General features: G+C 40.5%; 1 protein-coding gene across 2 annotated transcripts in view; it reads right to left on the reverse strand.

Moving 5' to 3' along the window:
* The window catches only part of ermp1 (endoplasmic reticulum metallopeptidase 1), a 39,838-nt gene extending 20,053 nt beyond the window's left edge, over positions 1-19,785 (reverse strand). For both annotated transcript variants that reach the window (XM_079586530.1, XM_079586529.1), the window contains exons 1-7: positions 19,446-19,785; positions 16,763-17,067; positions 8,966-9,093; positions 7,633-7,738; positions 6,233-6,379; positions 5,592-5,684; positions 342-554 (exon numbers count right to left, since the gene is read on the reverse strand). In XM_079586530.1, coding sequence (XP_079442656.1) covers positions 342-554; positions 5,592-5,684; positions 6,233-6,379; positions 7,633-7,738; positions 8,966-9,093; positions 16,763-17,067; positions 19,446-19,714 — 1,261 coding nt within the window. In that variant the 5' untranslated portion in view covers positions 19,715-19,785. The remainder of the gene's footprint in view (positions 1-341; positions 555-5,591; positions 5,685-6,232; positions 6,380-7,632; positions 7,739-8,965; positions 9,094-16,762; positions 17,068-19,445) is intronic.
* Between the last annotated feature and the right edge of the window lie 2,789 nt (positions 19,786-22,574).

A 22,574-nucleotide genomic window follows, 5' to 3' on the forward strand; every position in this document is an offset into this window, starting at 1 on the left:
GCCTGTAAATAAATAAATAATGTATTTATATTTTTAAATAATGCTATTACTTAATAAATAAATAAACAAATAAATAAATACATGTAACAACACATCAGTAGCAAAGACTATTTTCTTGGCAAACTCATAGTAGAAATTAAAATAATCATAAAAACAGAAACTTCAATAAATATAGATAATACTTTATACTATTATATTTTTCAAATCCCAGGACTTTATTTGATTTGATTATAAAAGCCTATTAATGAAATTTCTGAATAAACCCATTCATTGATATTATGATTATGAAAATAAACACAACTGGTGCCGGCCCGATGTCTGGTCATGTGACCTCCACGTACCCACACTGCTGGTCGTCATGCACTTCCTGCCCAGGTAGATCACCGTGGCGACGGCCGCCATGAGGTTGATGATGGTGCCGACGCGCGCGGGATACGCCACCACCGTCAATCCCAGCAGGTCGAAGAACACCATGTTACCATGGCGATACTGCGAGGAATCCGCCAGCTCATCCGACATCGCCAGGTGCTGGAGTACGGACAGGATGTTGTCGCCTTGGTGACAGAGACAAACAGGAAGAGGATTATTCTAAAAAAAAACTGATGCATATACATGATCTGTCAGTCTATATAAAACAGGTTTAAATCTTTACAGTTTGTTCAATATCAGAGCAATCTGTTCTGAGTTGCTGTTGGGTGTGTTTCCCGAAACCAGAAATATACCCGAAATATACATGCATGTGTGTGTATTTATATATACAAAATTATTATACACAATACACACACATATATTATGTAAACACAAACTTTTATTTTGGATTTGATTAATCGCGATTAATCGTTTACAGCCCTATATTAATGCCCGACGAGGTGTCCATTGTCAGGTATTAATGGACGACGGCGAGGCGTGAACAATGGACACCTCGTTGCGCATTAACGTTCACTTGCCAAATAACACAATTTTAAAACATTAGTTTATATTTTAATTAGTTTTATAATTGATATCTAACGGTTTTAGAACTCCTTTACTAGGTGTCCTACATCACTTTTTAATGGACACCCTGCAGCCAATCAGAGTCGAGTATTCACCCAGACCGTGGTATATGACATCATTAAAGGATTAGTTCACTTTAAAAAAAACTTTAGCTGATAGTTTCCTCACCCCGATGTCATCAAGATGTCCATGTCTGTCTTTCTTCAGTCGAAAAGGTTTTTGATGAACACATTTCTCCATATAATGGACGTCAATGGGCCCCAAACGGGTCAAGGTCCAGATGACAGTGTCAGCGCCGCTTCAACGGGCTTTAAACGACACCAGACGATGAATACGGCTCTTATCTAGCGAAACCATCGTCATTTCACAAATAAATAAAAAAGTTAAAGTTTTATAAGCACAAGCGCTCGCCTTGCTCTGTTCTGTGATGCGCGTTCGTGACGTCACGTGATACACAGTTACGGTGAAAAGGTCACGCTTGACGAGTCAGTGTTTACAGATGTGCGGAAGGAGGACCATACACACATATTCACATGTCTTTGTGTCAGTTTATCGGTTAAATGCCCATCTCGTGTGTGTATCCTGGTGTTGGAATATTAAAAAGCCTAAAAGAACATTTTCGTCAGGACAGAAATGTTTTACTTTTCACAGAAGCGTGACCTTTACAGCGTAACTGCGTATTAATGACGTCACGAACGCGCATCACAGAACAGAGCAAGGCGAGCGCTTGTGCTTATAAAACTTAAACTTGTTTATTTATTTGTGAAATGACGATGGTTTCGCTAGATAAGACCCGTATTCATCGTCTGGTGTCGTTTAAAGCCCGTTGAAGCGGCGCTGACACTGTCATCTGGACCTTGACCCGTTTGGGGCCCATTGACGTCCATTATATGGAGAAATGTGTTCATCAAAAACCTTCATTTCTTTTCCACTGAAGAAAGAAAGACATGGACATCTTGATGACATCGGGGTGAGGAAACTATCAGCAAAAGTTTTTTTAAAGTGAACTAATCCTTTAACCTGCGCGGTTGAACGACCACTTTAAAATACGCAAAAATGCGATTTCAGGAAACAGTCGAGACTCGCGAGTTGATTTCTCCAGCGATGCTGAAGCACGAGTTACAGCGCTGGACACACACTCCTGGAAATCAGGACAAACAATACAATGTTTACTTATAAAGCACAATTTAAATAGTTTAAAAGTTGACCAAAGCGCTGTACAAAAAATAAATAAAACAAGAATTCCAAATGATAAAAGACAAGCTGTAAAATAGCTGACCGCATGAAAGTGAAATCATAAAACAGCAAGTAAAGAAATATTACACGCCAAAGAAAATAAATGAGTCTCAAGAGTAGAGACTTAAAATATATAAAGTTGGGTCAGTTCTGAAATATATATAGTCGTGACTCTTGTCCAGAATTAGCAGCTCAAGTGACCGTGACTGTAGGGACGCAGCAGACCTGATAAACACGACTGCTGACACACACTGCCCTGAACGATGATTACAATGTATAAACTATCATAAAACACACAGCACTGGCTCTGCGTTCTGATTGGACGAGCCAGGTTTAAGAGACGTTAAGTAAACACACGTGTGACGCACATCAGCTCAATTCTGCTGTGTATTAACTTTCTGTTTGCTTATTGGTCATAATCTGCCTATGGCTCTGCTAATGCATTATTTATTTAGCTTCTCATTATTTTCATTAATAAATGTAATTACTTACTGAATATTGTCATCTTTCATCAAATTTGCTCTTCTGCAGTTTTAATAAAAACAATACAACAGTCGAAGACAACCGCTACCGTACAGAATTAGAGACCAGGTTTAACACACTCTCACACACACACACACACACACACACACTCACTTTTACACACACACTCTCAGACACTCACTCTCTCTCTCACTCTCAATTACTCTTATACTCTCACTCACTCTCACACACTCACTCACACACTCACTCTCACTCACTCTCACACTCTCTCACTCTCACACACTCACTCACACACTCACTCTCACTCACTCTCACACTCTCACACACTCACTCTCACACACTCACTCACACACTCACTCTCACTCACTCTCACACTCTCTCACTCTCACACTCTCTCACTCTCACACACTCACTCACACACTCACTCTCACTCACTCTCACACTCTCTCACTCTCACACACTCACTCTCACACTCTCTCACTCTCACACTCTCTCACTCTCACACACTCACTCACACACTCACTCTCACTCACTCTCACACTCTCTCACTCTCACACTCTCTCACTCTCACACACTCACTCACACACTCACTCTCACTCACTCTCACACTCTCTCACTCTCACACTCTCTCACTCTCACACACTCACTCTCTCTCACTCTCACACACTCACTCTCACTCACTCTCACACTCTCTCACTCTCACTCACTCTCACTCACTCTCTCACTCTCACACACTCACTCTCACTCACTCTCACACTCTCTCACTCTCACTCACTCTCACTCACTCTCACTCACTCTCTCACTCTCACACACTCACTCACACACTCACTCACACACTCACTCTCACTCACTCTCACACTCTCTCACTCTCACACTCTCTCACTCTCTCACTCTCTCACTCTCACACTCTCACACTCTCTCACTCTCACACTCTCACACTCTCTCACTCTCACACACTCACTCTCACTCACTCTCACACTCTCTCACTCTCACTCACTCTCACTCACTCTCTCACTCTCACACACTCACTCACACACTCACTCACACACTCACTCTCACTCACTCTCACACTCTCTCACTCTCACACTCTCTCACTCTCACACTCTCACACTCTCTCACTCTCACACTCTCACACTCTCTCACTCTCACACACTCACTCTCACTCACTCTCACACTCTCTCACTCTCACTCACTCTCACTCACTCTCTCACTCTCACACACTCACTCACTCACACACTCACTCACACTCTCTCTCACTCTCTCACTCTCACTCTCTCACTCTCACACTCTCTCACTCTCACTCTCTCACTCTCCACTCTCTCACTCTCACTCTCCACTCTCTCACTCTCCACTCTCACACTCTCTCACTCTCACTCTCTCACACACTCACTCTCCACTCTCTCACTTTCACACTCTCACACACTCACTCTCTCACACACTCACTCTCCACTCTCTCACTCTCACACTCTCACACACTCACTCTCCACTCTCTCACTCTCCACTCTCTCACTCTCACACTCTCTCACTCTCACACTCTCACTCTCCACTCTCTCACTCTCTCACACACTCACTCTCCACTCTCTCACTCTCACACTCTCACACTCTCACACACTCACTCTCCACTCTCTCACTCTCCACTCTCTCACTCTCCACTCTCACACTCTCTCACTCTCACACTCTCCACTCTCTCTCACTCTCACACTCTCTCACACTCACACTCTCTCACTCTCTCACTCTCTCACTCTCCACTCTCTCACACACTCACTCTCACACTCTCTCACACTCTCTCACTCTCACACTCTCCACTCTCTCTCACTCTCACACTCTCTCACTCTCACACACTCACTCACACTCACTCTCACACACTCACTCTCCACTCTCACACTCTCACACTCTCTCACTCTCACTCACTCTCACTCACTCACTCACTCACTCACTCTCACACACTCTCTCACTCTCACACACTCACTCACACACTCACTCTCCACACTCTCACACTCACACTCTCTCACTCTCTCACTCTCCACTCTCTCACTCTCACTCTCTCACTCTCTCACTCTCTCACTCTCACACTCTCACACTCTCTCACTCTCTCACTCTCCACTCTCTCACTCTCACTCTCTCACTCTCTCACTCTCACACTCTCACTCTCACACTCTCTCACTCTCACTCTCTCACTCTCACACTCTCTCACTCTCACACACTCACTCTCCACTCTCACACTCTCTCACTCTCACACTCTCCACTCTCTCTCACTCTCTCACTCTCACACTCTCACACTCTCACACTCTCCACTCTCTCTCACTCTCTCACTCTCTCACTCTCCACTCTCTCACTCTCACTCTCTCACTCTCTCACTCTCTCACTCTCACACTCTCACACTCTCTCACTCTCCACTCTCACTCTCTCACTCTCACACTCTCACTCTCACACTCTCTCACTCTCACTCTCTCACTCTCACACTCTCTCACTCTCACACACTCACTCTCCACTCTCACACTCTCTCACTCTCACACTCTCCACTCTCTCTCACTCTCACACTCTCACACTCTCACACTCTCCACTCTCTCTCACTCTCACACTCTCACACTCTCACACACTCTCACTCTCACACTCTCTCACACACTCACTCTCACTCACTCACACTCACTCACTCACACTCTCACGCTCTCTCACACTCTCACTCTCTCACACTCTCACTCTCTCACACACTCACACTCTCACACTCTCACTCACTAACACTCACTCTCTCACACACTCACTCTCTCTCACACTCTCTCACACACTCACTCTCTTTCACACTCACTCTCTTTCACACTCACACACACTCACACTCACGTCTTTAAATGAACCTGTGGATCAGGAATCCTGAGTCTCACCTGCTCTCTGGATGGAGTCGATGTGGATTCGCTCCGGAGTGTCATATTTTGTGTGATAGATGAAACCGTTCTCGATGAACGCAAGATCAATCCCTGCAGGAGACAGAAGAAGAAGAAGTCTTTAACATGATCTCAGAAAATACATCATTACCTCCAATCTATAAAACGTGTTAATACTGTGTTGTTGTCTGGTAAAGATCTGTCAGCCACAGTTGTGTGTGTTTCACCGTAACTTCCACAGGTGTGTGTGTTTCACCGTAACTTCCACAGGTGTGTGTGTTTCACCGTAACTTCCACAGGTGTGTGTGTTTCACCGTAACTTCCACAGTTGTGTGTGTTTCACCGTAACTTCCACAGGTGTGTGTGTTTCACCGTAACTTCCACAGGTGTGTGTGTTTCACCGTAACTTCCACAGGTGTGTGTGTTTCACCGTAACTTCCACAGGTGTGTGTGTTTCACCGTAACTTCCACAGGTGTGTGTGTTTCACCGTAACTTCCACAGGTGTGTGTGTTTCACCGTAACTTCCACAGGTGTGTGTGTTTCACCGTAACTTCCACTGGTGTGTGTGTTTCACCGTAACTTCCACAGGTGTGTGTGTGTTTCACCGTAACTTCCACAGGTGTGTTAGTATTTCCCTCACCAGGAATATTCCCGAAGTCCCTGTAGATGCGGAAGTCTGTGTCGGAGGGAATGACTCCGCTCTGGAAAACCTCCTGACCGACGACTGAGGCGAACGGGTGAACAGCGGCTCGCACATACGCCTGCACCAGCCACGGGTTCTCTGGACCTGAGACACACACACACACACACACACACACACACACACACACACACACACACGTTTAGCTGTCTGAATGGGGACTCTCCATAGACTTAATGGTTTTTAAACTGTAGAAAATGTATATTCTCTCCTCTTACACTAACCCGACCACTAACCTACCCATCTCTCACACACACACACACACTAACCCGACCACTAAACCTACACACACACACACACACACATACACACACTAACCCGACCACTAAACCTACCCATCATACGCACACACACACACGCACAGCTCTATTCCATATCATGGAAGTGAATGTGAACAGACACATCAACAATCTGATGAACATTTGTGTTGCACAGAATAAATTAAGCACATCTGGGTAGCAGTTCCCCGAGATATCGACTATATTCTGTGTGTTTGCACTACTTTTTAAAAAAGCCGTTCCTAGAACTAAAACCATTCCCAGTTCCCGCGGTGCGAACAAGCCAAAAAGCAGGTTCTCCCGCATGAGTTACAGGAACTATGAAAACGCTCCATGTGGGATCATATATTTCCTCTGGTTCATCTGCTGCAATGACAATGTTTTAAAAAAAAATTTTTTTTTCAATTTACAAAATATTTGAGTTTCCGTAGATTAAAATGAGTACCGGTAACTCAAATATTTAACATAAAAAAATATATAAAAAAATTGAGGCTTCCAGAAGTTAAGTATGAAAGCTTGTATTCAAAACATTAAAAATGTAATTGTGACTTTTTTTTTACTCATTGCAAGGAAAAGAGTCAGAAAGGAAAGATACAAACTTAAAAAAGTTATTAAAAAAGGAAATTATCTCGCTTTTTATCTCACAATTCTGTCATTATAACTCGCAATTCAGATTATAAATATATGATGAAAAGGTTGCAATTACTTTTTTTATTTATCCTGATTTACTGAATACGGATAAAATATCAGGATTTCAAAAATATTTTTTTACTTGCAATTTCAACCTGATAATATATTTTACAAGTTGAAACCAATATATTCATTATAAAATGTCCACAACGTTCTAAGATTGTATTATTTTTCCAGGTCTAGGAATCACACTTTTACAATGAGGCGTCCTCGTTTATCCCAGTTTTGAGACTGAATTAAAATAATAAGTAGTAAATGATGACAGGATGATGAAGTGAATCTTGTTCTGCCTAGCAACAGTGCAGATTCTCCTGCAGGTGTTCAGCGCAGATACACACAGGTGTGTGTGTGTGTGTGTGTGTGTGTGTTTACCTGTCTGAAACACCACCTCCTTCCCCCCCACACCTGCCGCCTCCAGGTTCACAAACGCTCGCACCTGCTGAGCCCAGGGATGCTGGGTAATGAAGCCATGACTCGCCTGAGAGAGAGAGAGAGAGAGAGAGAGAGAGAGAGACGTCAACAACAGTTAACCTCGACCTGTGTGTGTGTGTGTGTGAGAGAGAGAGAGAGAGAGAGTGTGTGCAGATAATAAACTGCCTGATGCGATACTGTAGTAGACGGTTGCATAGTTATAATTTCCTCCCTGATATTATCGATCTTATAAGTGAAGAAGTTCATAAAGTCATCACTGCTGTGTTGCTTGGAAACTTCTGGGCTTGAAGCTTTATTTTTAGTTAGTTTAGCCACTGTTTCAAATAAATACCTAGGATTGTGTTTATTTTCTTCTAATAGGGTTATTCTGTATCAGTTCAGAAACTGTGTGTGAGTAGGTGTGTGTGTGTGTGTGTGTGTGGCGTGACCTCTGACATGCAGGATGTTCTCCTCGGCCCCGTTGAACAGGAAGATGAGTGAGTGTGAGTCTGTGTGTGTGTGTGTGTGTGTGTGTGTGTGTGTGTGTGTGTGTGTGTGTGTGGCGTGACCTCTGACATGCAGGATGTTCTCCTCGGCCCCGTTGAACAGGAAGATGAGTGAGTGTGAGTCTGTGTGTGTGTGTGTGTGTGTGTGTGTGTGTGTGGCGTGACCTCTGACCTGCAGGATGTTCTCCTCGGCCCCGGTGAACAGGAAGATGAGTGAGTGTGAGTCTGTGTGTGTGTGTGTGTGTGTGTGTGGCGTGACCTCTGACCTGCAGGATGTTCTCCTCGGCCCCGTTGAACAGGAAGATGAGTGAGTGGGAGTCTGTGTGTGTGTGTGTGTGTGTGGGTGTGTGAGTCTGTGTGTGTGTGTGTGTGTGTGTGTGTGTGTGTGTGTGTGTGTGTGTGTGTGTGTGTGAGTGTGTGTGTGTGTGTGTGGCGTGACCTCTGACCTGCAGGATGTTCTCCTCGGCCCCGTTGAACAGGAAGATGAGTGAGTGGGAGTCTGTGTGTGTGTGTGTGTGTGTGTGTGGGTGTGTGAGTCTGTGTGTGTGTGTGTGTGTGTGGCGTGACCTCTGACATGCAGGATGTTCTCCTCGGCCCCGTTGAACAGGAAGATGAGTGAGTGTGAGTCTGTGTGTGTGTGTGTGTGTGTGTGTGTGTGTGTGTGTGTGTGTGTGTGGCGTGACCTCTGACCTGCAGGATGTTCTCCTCGGCCCCGGTGAACAGGAAGATGAGTGAGTGTGAGTCTGTGTGTGTGTGTGTGTGTGTGTGTGTGTGGCGTGACCTCTGACCTGCAGGATGTTCTCCTCGGCCCCGTTGAACAGGAAGATGACGCCGTGTTTGAGAGGAGTGGAGAGATTCGCCAGAGAGTGTAAAACCTCTAACATCACTGAGCAGCTGACGGCGTCATCACTGGCTCCTGAAACACACACACACACACACACACACACACACACACACACACACAGTTATTAATCGCACAGAACCTGCAGTTACTGCTGACACACTAGAGTAAAGCATGCACACAAACATGATGAAGTAAAATCAATAAAATCAGAGGAATTTGACATCAATCCAAACAAGACAGAACAAGAACACAGACGGACTCAAACCACAACTATGAAAACACTCGTGCATCTTTAACATGCAGACATCACACACACACACACACACACACACACACTAATACATATGCATCTTTATAATGCAGACATCAGCAAATCATCTGACCAGATCTCACTCTCACACTCACACACACACACACACACTCACACACACACACACACACAGTGTTCCTGCTGTTCACTTTCACTTCCTGGTTTTCTAAGGATCATGGTTTCACAAAAGAGTACAATAGGAAACAATGCACTGTATGCATGAATAACACAAATAATGTAACACACCCGTCCATAAACACACACAACATCAGACACAAACACACACAACATCAGACACAAACACACACAACATCAGACACAAACACACACAACATCAGACACAAACACACACAACATCAGACACAAACACACACAAAATCAGACACAAACACACACAACATCAGACACAAACACACACAACATCAGACACAAACACACACAACATCAGACACACACACAACATCAGACACAAACACACACAACATCAGACACAAACACACACAACATCAGACACAAACACACACAACATCAGACACACACACACACAACATCAGACACAAACACACACAACATCAGACACAAACACACACAACATCAGACACAAACACACACAACATCAGACACAAACACACACAACATCAGACACAAACACACACAACATCAGACACACACAAACACACAACATCAGACACACACACACACAACATCAGACACAAACACACACAACATCAGACACAAACACACACAACATCAGACACACAAACACAACATCAGACACAAACACACACAACATCAGACACAAACACACACAACATCAGACACACAAACACAACATCAGACACAAACACACACAACATCAGACACAAACACACACAACATCAGACACACACACACACAACATCAGACACAAACACACACAACATCAGACACAAACACACACAACATCAGACACACACACACACAACATCAGACACAAACACACACAACATCAGACACAAACACACACAACATCAGACACACAAACACACACAACATCAGACACAAACACACACAACATCAGACACACAAACACAACATCAGACACAAACACACACAACATCAGACACAAACACACACAACATCAGACACACAAACACACACAACATCAGACACAAACACACACAACATCAGACACAAACACACACAACATCAGACACAAACACACACAACATCAGACACAAACACACACAACATCAGACACAAACACACACAACATCAGACACAAACACACACAACATCAGACACACACACACACAACATCAGACACAAACACACACAACATCAGACACAAACACACACAACATCAGACACACACACACAACATCAGACACACAAACACAACATCAGACACAAACACACACAACATCAGACACAAACACACACAACATCAGACACACACACACACAACATCAGACACAAACACACACAACATCAGACACAAACACACACAACATCAGACACAAACACACACAACATCAGACACAAACACACACAACATCAGACACAAACACACACAACATCAGACACACACACACAACATCAGACACACAAACACAACATCAGACACAAACACACACAACATCAGACACAAACACACACAACATCAGACACACACACACACAACATCAGACACAAACAAACACAACATCAGACACAAACACACACAACATCAGACACAAACACACACAACATCAGACACACACACACACAACATCAGACACAAACACACACAACATCAGACACAAACACACACAACATCAGACACACACACACACAACATCAGACACAAACACACACAACATCAGACACAAACACACACAACATCAGACACAAACACACACAACATCAGACACACAAACACACACAACATCAGACACAAACACACACAACATCAGACACAAACACACACAACATCAGACACAAACACACACAACATCAGACACAAACACACACAACATCAGACACAAACACACACAACATCAGACACACACACACACACACAACATCAGACACAAACACACACAACATCAGACACAAACACACACAACATCAGACACACAAACACACACAACATCAGACACAAACACACACAACATCAGACACACACACACAACATCAGACACAAACACACACAACATCAGACACAAACACACACAACATCAGACACAAACACACACAACATCAGACACAAACACACACAACATCAGACACAAACACACACAACATCAGACACACACACACACAACATCAGACACACACACACACAACATCAGACACAAACACACACAACATCAGACACAAACACACACAACATCAGACACACACACAGTGAAATGAGAGTCATGAGATCTGACTCAAAGATCACTGACACCAAACACACAGAAACTGTTCATCTGATCTCTGTCACTCCAGACTAAACACACACAGAGTTCACCGATGGAGGAATGTGGAGCGCTCCCGGTGTATGACATATAAACAGGGAAAATAAGATTTGCTCAAACCCTGCCATAAAATATTATATAAACTCTCATTTTACAGACTCTCACTGGGACTTAAAAAAAATCTAAATATGATTCTCAATTATGTCTCGTTTAAGTCTCAGAAGTTATGAAAGAGCAACTTCTCTTTCCCTTAATGATGATTCATAATATTCACTGCAAGAAATATGTTAATAGAATTATTAGGCAAGTTGTATTTGAGGATTTGTTGTATTATTGAACATCTGCAGTGCTCTCAGTCAATCCAAAATGTTAATAAACCCCAATCCTGAATATTTAAGGAAGTAAAAGTGAGCTTTTGGCTTTCTTAGGAGAATATCTGTGTGTGCAGAATTATTATGCAAGCAGCAAAATGAAAAATGAAAATGTTCCCATCTCACTTGTTTATTTTCATCTGTTAAAGTGAGAATAATAAACAAACAACTCAATTAAAACATTTCTGACATTTAAAAAAATTAAATAAAATCGGTGACAATATATCCACCCTTCTTCTCAATAACAGTTATAAGCCTTCCATTCATGGAGTCGGTTTCTTGATCTGAAGATGCACTTTTATGATGGACAGATGCTTATGAAGGACAGATGCTTATGATGGACAGATGCTTATGATGAACAGATGCTTATGATGGACAGATGCACTTTTATGATGGACAGATGCTTATGAAGGACAGATGCTTATGATGGACAGATGCTTATGATGAACAGATGCTTATGATGGACAGATGCACTTTTATGATGGACAGATGCACTTTTATGATGGACAGATGCACTTTTATGATGGATAGATGCACTTTTATGATGGATAGATGCACTTTTATGATGGACAGATGCACTTTTATGATGGACAGATGCACTTTTATGATGGACAGATGCACTTTTATGATGGACAGATGCACTTTTATGATGGACAGATGCACTTTTATGATGGATAGATGCACTTTTATTATGGACAGATGCACTTTTATGATAGACAGATGCACTTTTATGATGGACAGATGCACTTTTATGATGGATATAGACACTTTTATGATGGATAGATGCACTTTTATGATGGACAGATGCACTTTTATGATGGACAGATGCACTTTTATGATAGATAGATGCACTTTTATGATAGATAGATGCACTTTTATGATGGACAGATGCACTTTTATGATGGATAGATGCACTTTTATGATGGATAGATGCACTTTTATGATGGATAGATGCACTTTTATGATATATAGATGCACTTTTATGATGGACAGATGCACTTTTATGATGGATAGATTCAATTCAATTCAATTCAATTCAATTCAATTCAACTTTATTTCGCCATGTATACAGATACTAGGAATTTGGATTGGTCTTCTCCATGCAGGCAACACACAGTAAAACAGAAAGACAAAGAAAAACAAAGACAAAAACACAAAAACAGGACAGACAGCGACATTATGAGCAATAGGTTAATATGAGTGTAGAATCTAAATAGTGTTGTGTTAAAAATAAAAGATAAAGTGCAATGAATTCCAGATTTAAGAGTCATTCAGAAGGACTATTGCTTTGGGAAAAAAACTGTTGCGGTGGCGTGATGTTTTGGCCAGAAAGGCCCTGTACCGTTTTCCAGAGGGGAGAAGATTAAACAGACTGTTGGCAGGATGAGAGGGGTCGGCCGCAATCTTCACAGCTCTGGTAATGGACCTGGAGCTGTACAGGACCATGATGGGGGGCAGGGGGCAGCCGATGATCCGCTCTGCTGCCCGGACAACTCTTTGTAGCCTGGCCTTTGCACGGGCTGACGCAGAGGCAAACCAGACCGTGATGGAGGATGTTAGCACACTCTCAATGACCGCTCTGTAAAATTGTACCATGATGGGGGGACTGAGCAGTAGTCCTTTCAGGCGGCGGAGGAAGAATAGGCGCTGCTGGCCTTTCTTCACTATTTGGGAGATGTTTTTGTCCCATTTGAGTGTGTTGGTGATGGTTGTGCCCAGGAACTTAAAGTGCTCTACCCCAGTCACGGATGAATTGTTAATGACCAGAGGAGGATGAATCGGGGGCTTTTTGCGGAAGTCCACTATCATCTCCACCGTTTTATTGACATTAAGCTCCAAGTTACTGACTGCACACCAGGACTCTAGGAGACCGACCTCTCTGCGGTAGGCTGACTCGTCGTTGTTGGAGATGAGGCCTATTATGGTGGTGTCGTCCGCATATTTGATGGTTTTGACAGAAGGATCTCCAGAGGTGCAGTCATTGGTGTACAATGAGAAGAGCAGGGGGGACAGCACACAACCCTGGGGGGCACCGATGTTGACTGTGCGGGGCTGTGAGAGATGTGGGCCCAGCCTGACATACTGAGTCCTGTTGGTGAGAAAGTCTGTAATCCATGAGCAGAGGAGGGGGTGAATGTTCAGATGGGACAGTTTGCTGTGGAGGAGGTCGGGGAGGATGGTGTTAAAGGCAGAGCTGTAATCCACAAACAGGAGTCTTGCGTATGTGTTCCGATTGTCCAGGTGTTGTAAAATAAAATGAAGTGCAATGTTGATTGCATCATCAACTGAGCGGTTGGGTCTATATGCAAATTGAAGGGGGTCCATGAGGTTGTCGGTGGATACTTTGAGATAAGAGAGGACCAAGCGTTCAAATACTTTCATGATTACAGAGGTGAGGGCGATCTGATGCACTTTTATGATGGATAGATGCACTTTTATTATGGACAGATGCACTTTTATGATAGATAGATGCACTTTTATGATGGACAGATGCACTTTTATGATGGATAGATGCACTTTTATGATGGATAGATGCACTTTTATTATGGACAGATGCACTTTTATGATGGACAGATGCACTTTTATGATGGATAGATGCACTTTTATGATAGATAGATGCACTTTTATGATGGACAGATGCACTTTTATGATGGATAGATGCACTTTTATGATGGATAGATGCACTTTTATTATGGACAGATGCACTTTTATGATAGATAGATGCACTTTTATGATGGACAGATGCACTTTTATGATGGATAGATGCACTTTTATGATGGATAGATGCACTTTTATTATGGACAGATGCACTTTTATGATGGACAGATGCACTTTTATTATGGATAGATGCACTTTTATGATGGATAGATGCACTTTTATGATGGATAGATGCACTTTTATGATGGACAGATGCACTTTTATGATGGACAGATGCACTTTTATGATGGACAGATACACTTTTATGATGGATAGATGCACTTTTATGATAGATAGATGCACTTTTATGATGGACAGATGCACTTTTATTATGGACAGATGCACTTTTATGATAGATAGATGCACTTTTATGATGGACAGATGCACTTTTATGATGGACAGATGCACTTTTATGAAGGACAGATGCACTTTTATGATGGATAGATGCACTTTTATGATGGACAGATGCACTTTTATAATGGACAGATGCACTTTTATGATGGACAGATGCACTTTTATGATGGACAGATGCACTTTTATGATGGACAGATGCACTTTTATGATGGATAGATGCACTTTTATGATAGACAGATGCACTTTTATGATGGACAGATGCACTTTTATGATGGATAGATGCACTTTTATGATGGATAGATGCACTTTTATTATGGACAGATGCACTTTTATGATAGATAGATGCACTTTTATGATGGACAATGCACTTTTATGATGGATAGATGCACTTTTATGATGAACAGATGCACTTTTATGATGGATAGATGCACTTTTATGATGGACGGATGCACTTTTATGATGGACAGATGCACTTTTATGATGGATAGATGCACTTTTATGATGGACGGATGCACTTTTATGATGGATAGATGCACTTTTATGATGGACAGATGCACTTTTATGATAGACAGATGCACTTTTATGATGGATAGATGCACTTTTATGATGGATAGATGCACTTTTATGATGGACAGATGCACTTTTATGATAGACAGATGCACTTTTATGATGGATAGATGCACTTTTATTATGGACAGATGCACTTTTATGATGGACAGATGCACTTTTATTATGGATAGATGCACTTTTATGATGGATAGATGCACTTTTATGATGGATAGATGCACTTTTATGATGGACAGATGCACTTTTATGATGGACAGATGCACTTTTATGATGGACAGATACACTTTTATGATGGATAGATGCACTTTTATGATAGATAGATGCACTTTTATGATGGACAGATGCACTTTTATTATGGACAGATGCACTTTTATGATGGACAGATGCACTTTTATGATAGACAGATGCACTTTTATGATGGATAGATGCACTTTTATGATGGACAGATGCACTTTTATGATGGATAGATGCACTTTTATGATGGATAGATGCACTTTTATGATGGACGGATGCACTTTTATGATGGACAGATGCACTTTTATGATGGATAGATACACTTTTATGATGGACAGATGCACTTTTATGATGGACAGATGCACTTTTATGATGGATAGATGCACTTTTATGATGGATAGATGCACTTTTATGATGGATAGATGCACTTTTATGATGGACGGATGCACTTTTATGATGGACAGATGCACTTTTATGATGGATAGATGCACTTTTATGATGGACGGATGCACTTTTATGATGGACAGATGCACTTTTATGATGGATAGATGCACTTTTATGATGGATAGATGCACTTTTATGATGGACAGATGCACTTTTATGATGGATAGATGCACTTTTATGATGGATAGATGCACTTTTATGATGGATAGATGCACTTTTATGATGGATTGTTATTATACAAAGTCATATACACCTAGGATGAGTTGATGGTGAGTAAATCACGGGCTATTTCAATGTTTGGGTGAACTACCCCTTTAAGGAAGAAGCATGTTGATGTGACGTACCCGGGCTGTTGGCCACGGAGTCGAAGTGGCAGTTGGCGAGCATGAAGTGCTGCGCGCCGGCCCTGGGCTCCAGTCTGACGGCGATGTTGGTGACGCGGGCGTAGACGCTGGTGAAGCCGCCGAGGAAGTCGATGCTGAAGGAGCCGGTGGGCCGCTGCACGTCCACAGTGATGGAGTGAGGCCCGCTTCTGCTCTCGGCCCGGATCCGCTCCACCTGATCCAGCAGATACTGCACCGTCACGACCTCGTTCTCCGGGCTCCCCACGGTCCGCGGCCCCACGCTCGTGATCCGCTCCAGATGCTTCCTGATGCACACCGTCAGAACACACACTTTACACATCTCAGCTCAACTCTCAACTTTTACTCTATTGTTATTTCTTTATCTATAGATCGTGAGTTTTGTTCCTATTGAGTTCACTCATTTAATCGCAGCAGAGAAGCCAGATAAAGATTCAATTTACCCGTGTGTAATGACTAAAGATTATTCAATTCTACTCTACTCTATCCTATCATATTCTTTCTATTCTATCTATTCTATCCTATCATATTCACTTTACTCTATTATATCCTATTTTACTCTATCATATTCTTTCTACTCTATGCTATTCTTTCATATTCTTTCTAATATATTATATCATATTCTACTCTTTTAATTCTATTCTATTCTAATCTATTATATCATATTCTACTATTTTAATTCTATTCTATTCTATCATATTATTTCTACTCTATTATATCATATTCTAATCTACTCTTTTTATTATATTATATTCTATCTACTCTATCCTATTCTTTCTACTCTATTATATCATATTCTACTCTTTTTATTCTATTCTATCTACTCTATTCTATCCTATCATATTATTTCTACTCTTATATCATATTCTACTCTTTTTATTCTATTCTATTCTATCTACTCTATCCTATTCTTTCTACTCAACTCTATTATATCATATTCTTTCAATTCTACTCTATTATATAATATTCTACTCTATCCTATTATTTCTACTCAACTCTATCCTATTATTTCTACTCAACTCTATCCTATCCCATTCTTTCTATTCTACTCTATTATATCATATTATACTCTATCCTATTATTTCTACTCAACTCTATCCTATTCTTTCTATTCTACTCTATTCTATTCTGCTCTATTCTACTTTATTCTATCCTATCCACTCTATTCTACTACTCTATCATATTATATTCTACACTACTCTATTTTGTCCTATTCTGTTCTAATCTACTTTATTCTCCTGTACTCTCTCCTTTATGGACGAATGAAACATTCACAACAAGATTAATAAGAAACACATTTTCATTTATTGGCAACTTTAATCATCATTAGTAGAGATATATGCAGTATGATATATAGAAATACAGGAAATATCCTCTTATCACATTCATTTAATGTTTTTAAAATATGTTCATATTTTAAAATATTACAGTATGTTTTGTTATGTTCGCCTGACTAATCAAACCCAAACAGACTAAAATTATTGATATTTTAAACCTCAGTTTATTAAGTTACTTATAATATGTAACCATTGAAGATAAACATGTAAACATATGAAAAAATATGTTTTATAAAAACGTTTTTTCTTGTTTTAAGCACAAAACGCATTGGATTAGATAACATTTTATTACATTCATGTTTAAAACAAAAATGAATAACGTTCAATATATCACAACTTGCTTACTTAAAAGATCTGTAACCTTCATGTGACTTATTATTTTATGTTGCCAGGCAGAGATATTTACTGTATGACACAAAAAACAATACTAGTTATCCTAAAATTAACCTTTTATTATCCTGTGTAATGAAAACCCAGCAGACAGATATTATTAATGCATTAAAGTTGATAAATATTTCTTATAGCAAGTCATCTATGTTACTGTGGTAGCCATAATTAATCCAATAAATCAGAGGTACTAGTTACTGTTGTCATAGTAACACTCTGGTAAATTGTATCAGCAACAACTGCCATCAAAAACAATAGCAGTATCAGTAACAAAAGTAACAATAACAGTAACCACAGTAAACAAAATTGTGTTTGGCAACACTTTACAATAAGGTTCATTAGTTAACATTAGTTAATGTACTAACTAATATGAACAATTCATTTGTTTTGGTATTAATCTTTGTTAATGTTAGTTAATAAATACAGATGTTCGTTGTTTGTTCACGTTAGTTCACAGTGCATTAACTTATGTTAACAAATACAACCTTTGATTTTAATAAGGCTATTAGTAAATGTTGAAATTAATATTAACTAAGATTAATAAATGCTTTACAAGTTATTAGTTTATGTTAAGGTAGTTAACTAATGTTAACTAATGAACCTTATTGTAAAGTGTTACCAGTATTTAGTTTATAATGAATACCAATAAAAAGTACAACTTAATTTAGAATAGTCAATAAAAACACATACAGACTTTCAGGAAGAAAAAAAAAATCAATTTAAAATGTATATATAAAGTTTTATTGTGCGGTCTATCACAGCATAAACAATCATGAAATTATTTAAAAACACTATAGCAACTTTTTTTTTTTTTTTACCTTAACATATGTGATTTACCATAGTATTCTATGAATGTATTATTGACGTGGCATGTAAATATTATGATATATGATTATGGTAATCATGCAGTAAGCATAAGTGTACTGTGGTAAAGTGTGTACCTGGCCCGGACGGAGTTGAACTGTCCCGTGCTTCTGCTGATGACGAGCTGCTGGACTGACATCACAACCAGAACCCACAGAACACACACGAACCCGAGCATCAGAACCACAGCGGAAGTCTCACTCAGCAACTGAGCGCTCACTTCCGGCTTGTGTTTGCGGCTCCGGAACCCGTTCGTCGCGTTCGCTTCATCGCGACTGTTTTCCTGGTTCTGCTGGTTCTGGTTCTGCTGGGCTCTGATTCTGCGGACCGTAGAGTCTCTCTCCATCTTTACTGCTGCTGTCAGCGCGGACGGAAGCGGCGGAGGGACACACTTCAGCAGAGGCGAATCGCAGTGATGGGAGGGGCCAGACACACAAACCCCGCCCATGTGACAGATGCCCCGCCCGTTTGTTTTGTTTTTGAGTCAGTGCAACCTGAACTGGTGCATTACTGCCATCTTCTGTGTGAAAACACACACTACACCCATTATTAACGACCGGTACATTGCATCCTCAACATAACTTTTTTTTGGCATACATTAAGAATGATCCTAAATTTAAAGACTATATTTAGAATATTTTTCTTTACAGCCATTCATTAGCCTATATTTCTATATACAGGCAACATATTATTATATAGACATATCTACACAGGTTACTGTTTAGTTTTTGACCACAGCGACTCATCTGGGAAAACCCCCATTGCTGCACTCTGTGATTCTGTTCTTATCAAAAGTTTTGACATTTTCACAAAAAAATTAATTACCAACGATTGTTGATTGTTCAATTGATAACTGAAAATATCTTGGTAAATTATGTAATTTGGTCTATATAGGCCTACTGTGATTTTAATATTATTATTAAGAAAATGTAAATAATTCGATTAAAATAACTGTCTCAGTGTGTGTGTTTGTGTGTGTGTGTGTGTGTGTGTGTGTGTGTCTTGAACTAAGACAAAAAAAACTTTTATTAGTAGAGATATTTACAAAAAAAAAAAAACTTTTATTTAGTAGAGATATTTGCAGTATGATATTTACATGTATGCATTTGGCAGACGCTTTTATCCAAAGCGACTTACATTATATTTCAAGGTACACATTTACATTCTTATTAGTTCTGATATGTAAAAAGTTACAAAGTGATATGTAAAAAATAATACTAAAAATACCCTCTTTTCATTACCTTAAATTAATAATAAAAAAAGTATAAATATTCAAACAATAAAATAATATTTTCATGAAGGTGAGTTTAAGGTGAAGGTGAAGAAGCTACACTTGTGTGTGAGTTTTCTGTATTGATACCGCACTGGAGGAAAAGAGGGAAGAGATGTGGTGTGTGTTATTATTGTAAACAGTCGAGGCCAATCTAAATCTCTGTCCATCATTTTGCGAGCGGATAAAGGAAAACTTTGCACAATATTGGAAATATTTAGGCTACATTTTAAACTATGAAGGCGAGCCAGTGGATATCGTTTGGATATTACTCAAGCAATGCGCAAACTCAAACCCCAGACATTAGCTATAGCTACACACATTAGCATACTCACTACAGAAGCGAAAGTAGAAACATCTGACGCCGCATTAACGGGTCACATTCCCTCAGAGATGATGAGATCTACTTGTGACCTTGTATTGAATCAAAGACGGCACATGTCAATTGTTTTATTCGGCAAAACTTAAAGGGATACTCCACTTTTTTTGGAAACAGGCTCATTTTACCACTCCCCCAGAGTTAAACAGTTTTGCCGTTTTCGAATCCATTCAGCCGAACTCCGGTTCTGACGGTGCCAGTTTTAGCATAGCTTAGCATAGATCATTGATTCTGATGGGTCCAGTAGCATTTCTTTCAAAATGACCAACGAGTTTCAATATTTTTCCTATTTAAAACTTGACTCTTCTGTAGTTAAACCGTGTAAGATCGACGGAAAATGAAAAGTTGCCATTTTCCAAGCCTATATGGCTAGGAACTATACTCTCATTCCGGCGTAAGAATCAAGGAACTGTGCGGCCGTACCACGGGTGCAGCGGCGTAATCAGAGGCGTGCCAAGGTTGAGGGGGGCCCCAGGCAAAATTAATCAATGGGGCCCTTCTAATATATATTTTTTGTAAATATATATTTTTTACCTAGAGATATAATTATACAGCATAAAAAAGTAGTCAAAACACATCTAACAGAACATGAATTGTTTATTGTTTACAACATTAAAGTACTTAGGTTTTATCAAGATACAATATCGGTCAATTCACTCAGGAACAGGTACAAATTAACACAGGATTTATTTATACACAAGATGCAAACTCAGATAATAAAACAAAAATTCAGAAAATACTCTGAATAGAATGTCTCTTAGACAATCTTTAAAGGAACACTCCGACTTTTTGGGACTTTAGCCTATTCACCTTATCCCCCAGAGTTAGATAAGTCCATACACACCTTTTTCATCTCCGTGCGTGCTATAAGTCTGTTTGACGCACCCACCGCTAGCCTAGCTTAGCACAAAGACTGGATGTAAATGGTTGCAGCTAGCATACTAATCCAAATAAGTGACAAAATAACGCAAACATTTTCCTATTTACATGTTGTGATTTGTATAGTCACAGAGTGTACAAAAAACAAAGTCACATGAGACACAGACATATTTTAACTGTATAAATACTGGGAACTATATTCTCTGAATATAGGGCGGAGTGATAACCGCAGCGCACCTGAGACGCGCTCTGAACGAACTCTCTGCTCCTCACCACGGCGCGTCTCAGGTGCTGCGGTTATCACTCCGCCCAAGTAGCAGTGCTTCGCCTTCAGAGAATATAGTTCCCAGTATTTATACGGTTAAAATATGTCTGTGTCTCATGTGACTTTGTTTTTTGTACACTCTGTGACTTTACAAATCACAACATGTAAATAGGAAAATGTTTGCGTTATTTTGTCACTTATTTGGATTAGTATGCTAGCTGCAACCATTTACATCCAGTCTTTGTGCTAAGCTAGGCTAGCGGTGGGTGCGTCAAACAGACTTATAGCACGCATGGAGATGAAAAAGGTATGTGTGGACTTATCTAACTCTGGGGGATAAGGTGAATAGCCTAAAGTCCCAAAAAGTCGGAGTGTTCCTTTAAGGAATCAGGAATCAGTGACGTGGAACGAGA

Source organism: Phoxinus phoxinus (genome assembly GCF_949152265.1).
Source record: "Phoxinus phoxinus genome assembly, chromosome: 17".
Taxonomy (NCBI): domain Eukaryota; kingdom Metazoa; phylum Chordata; class Actinopteri; order Cypriniformes; family Leuciscidae; genus Phoxinus; species Phoxinus phoxinus.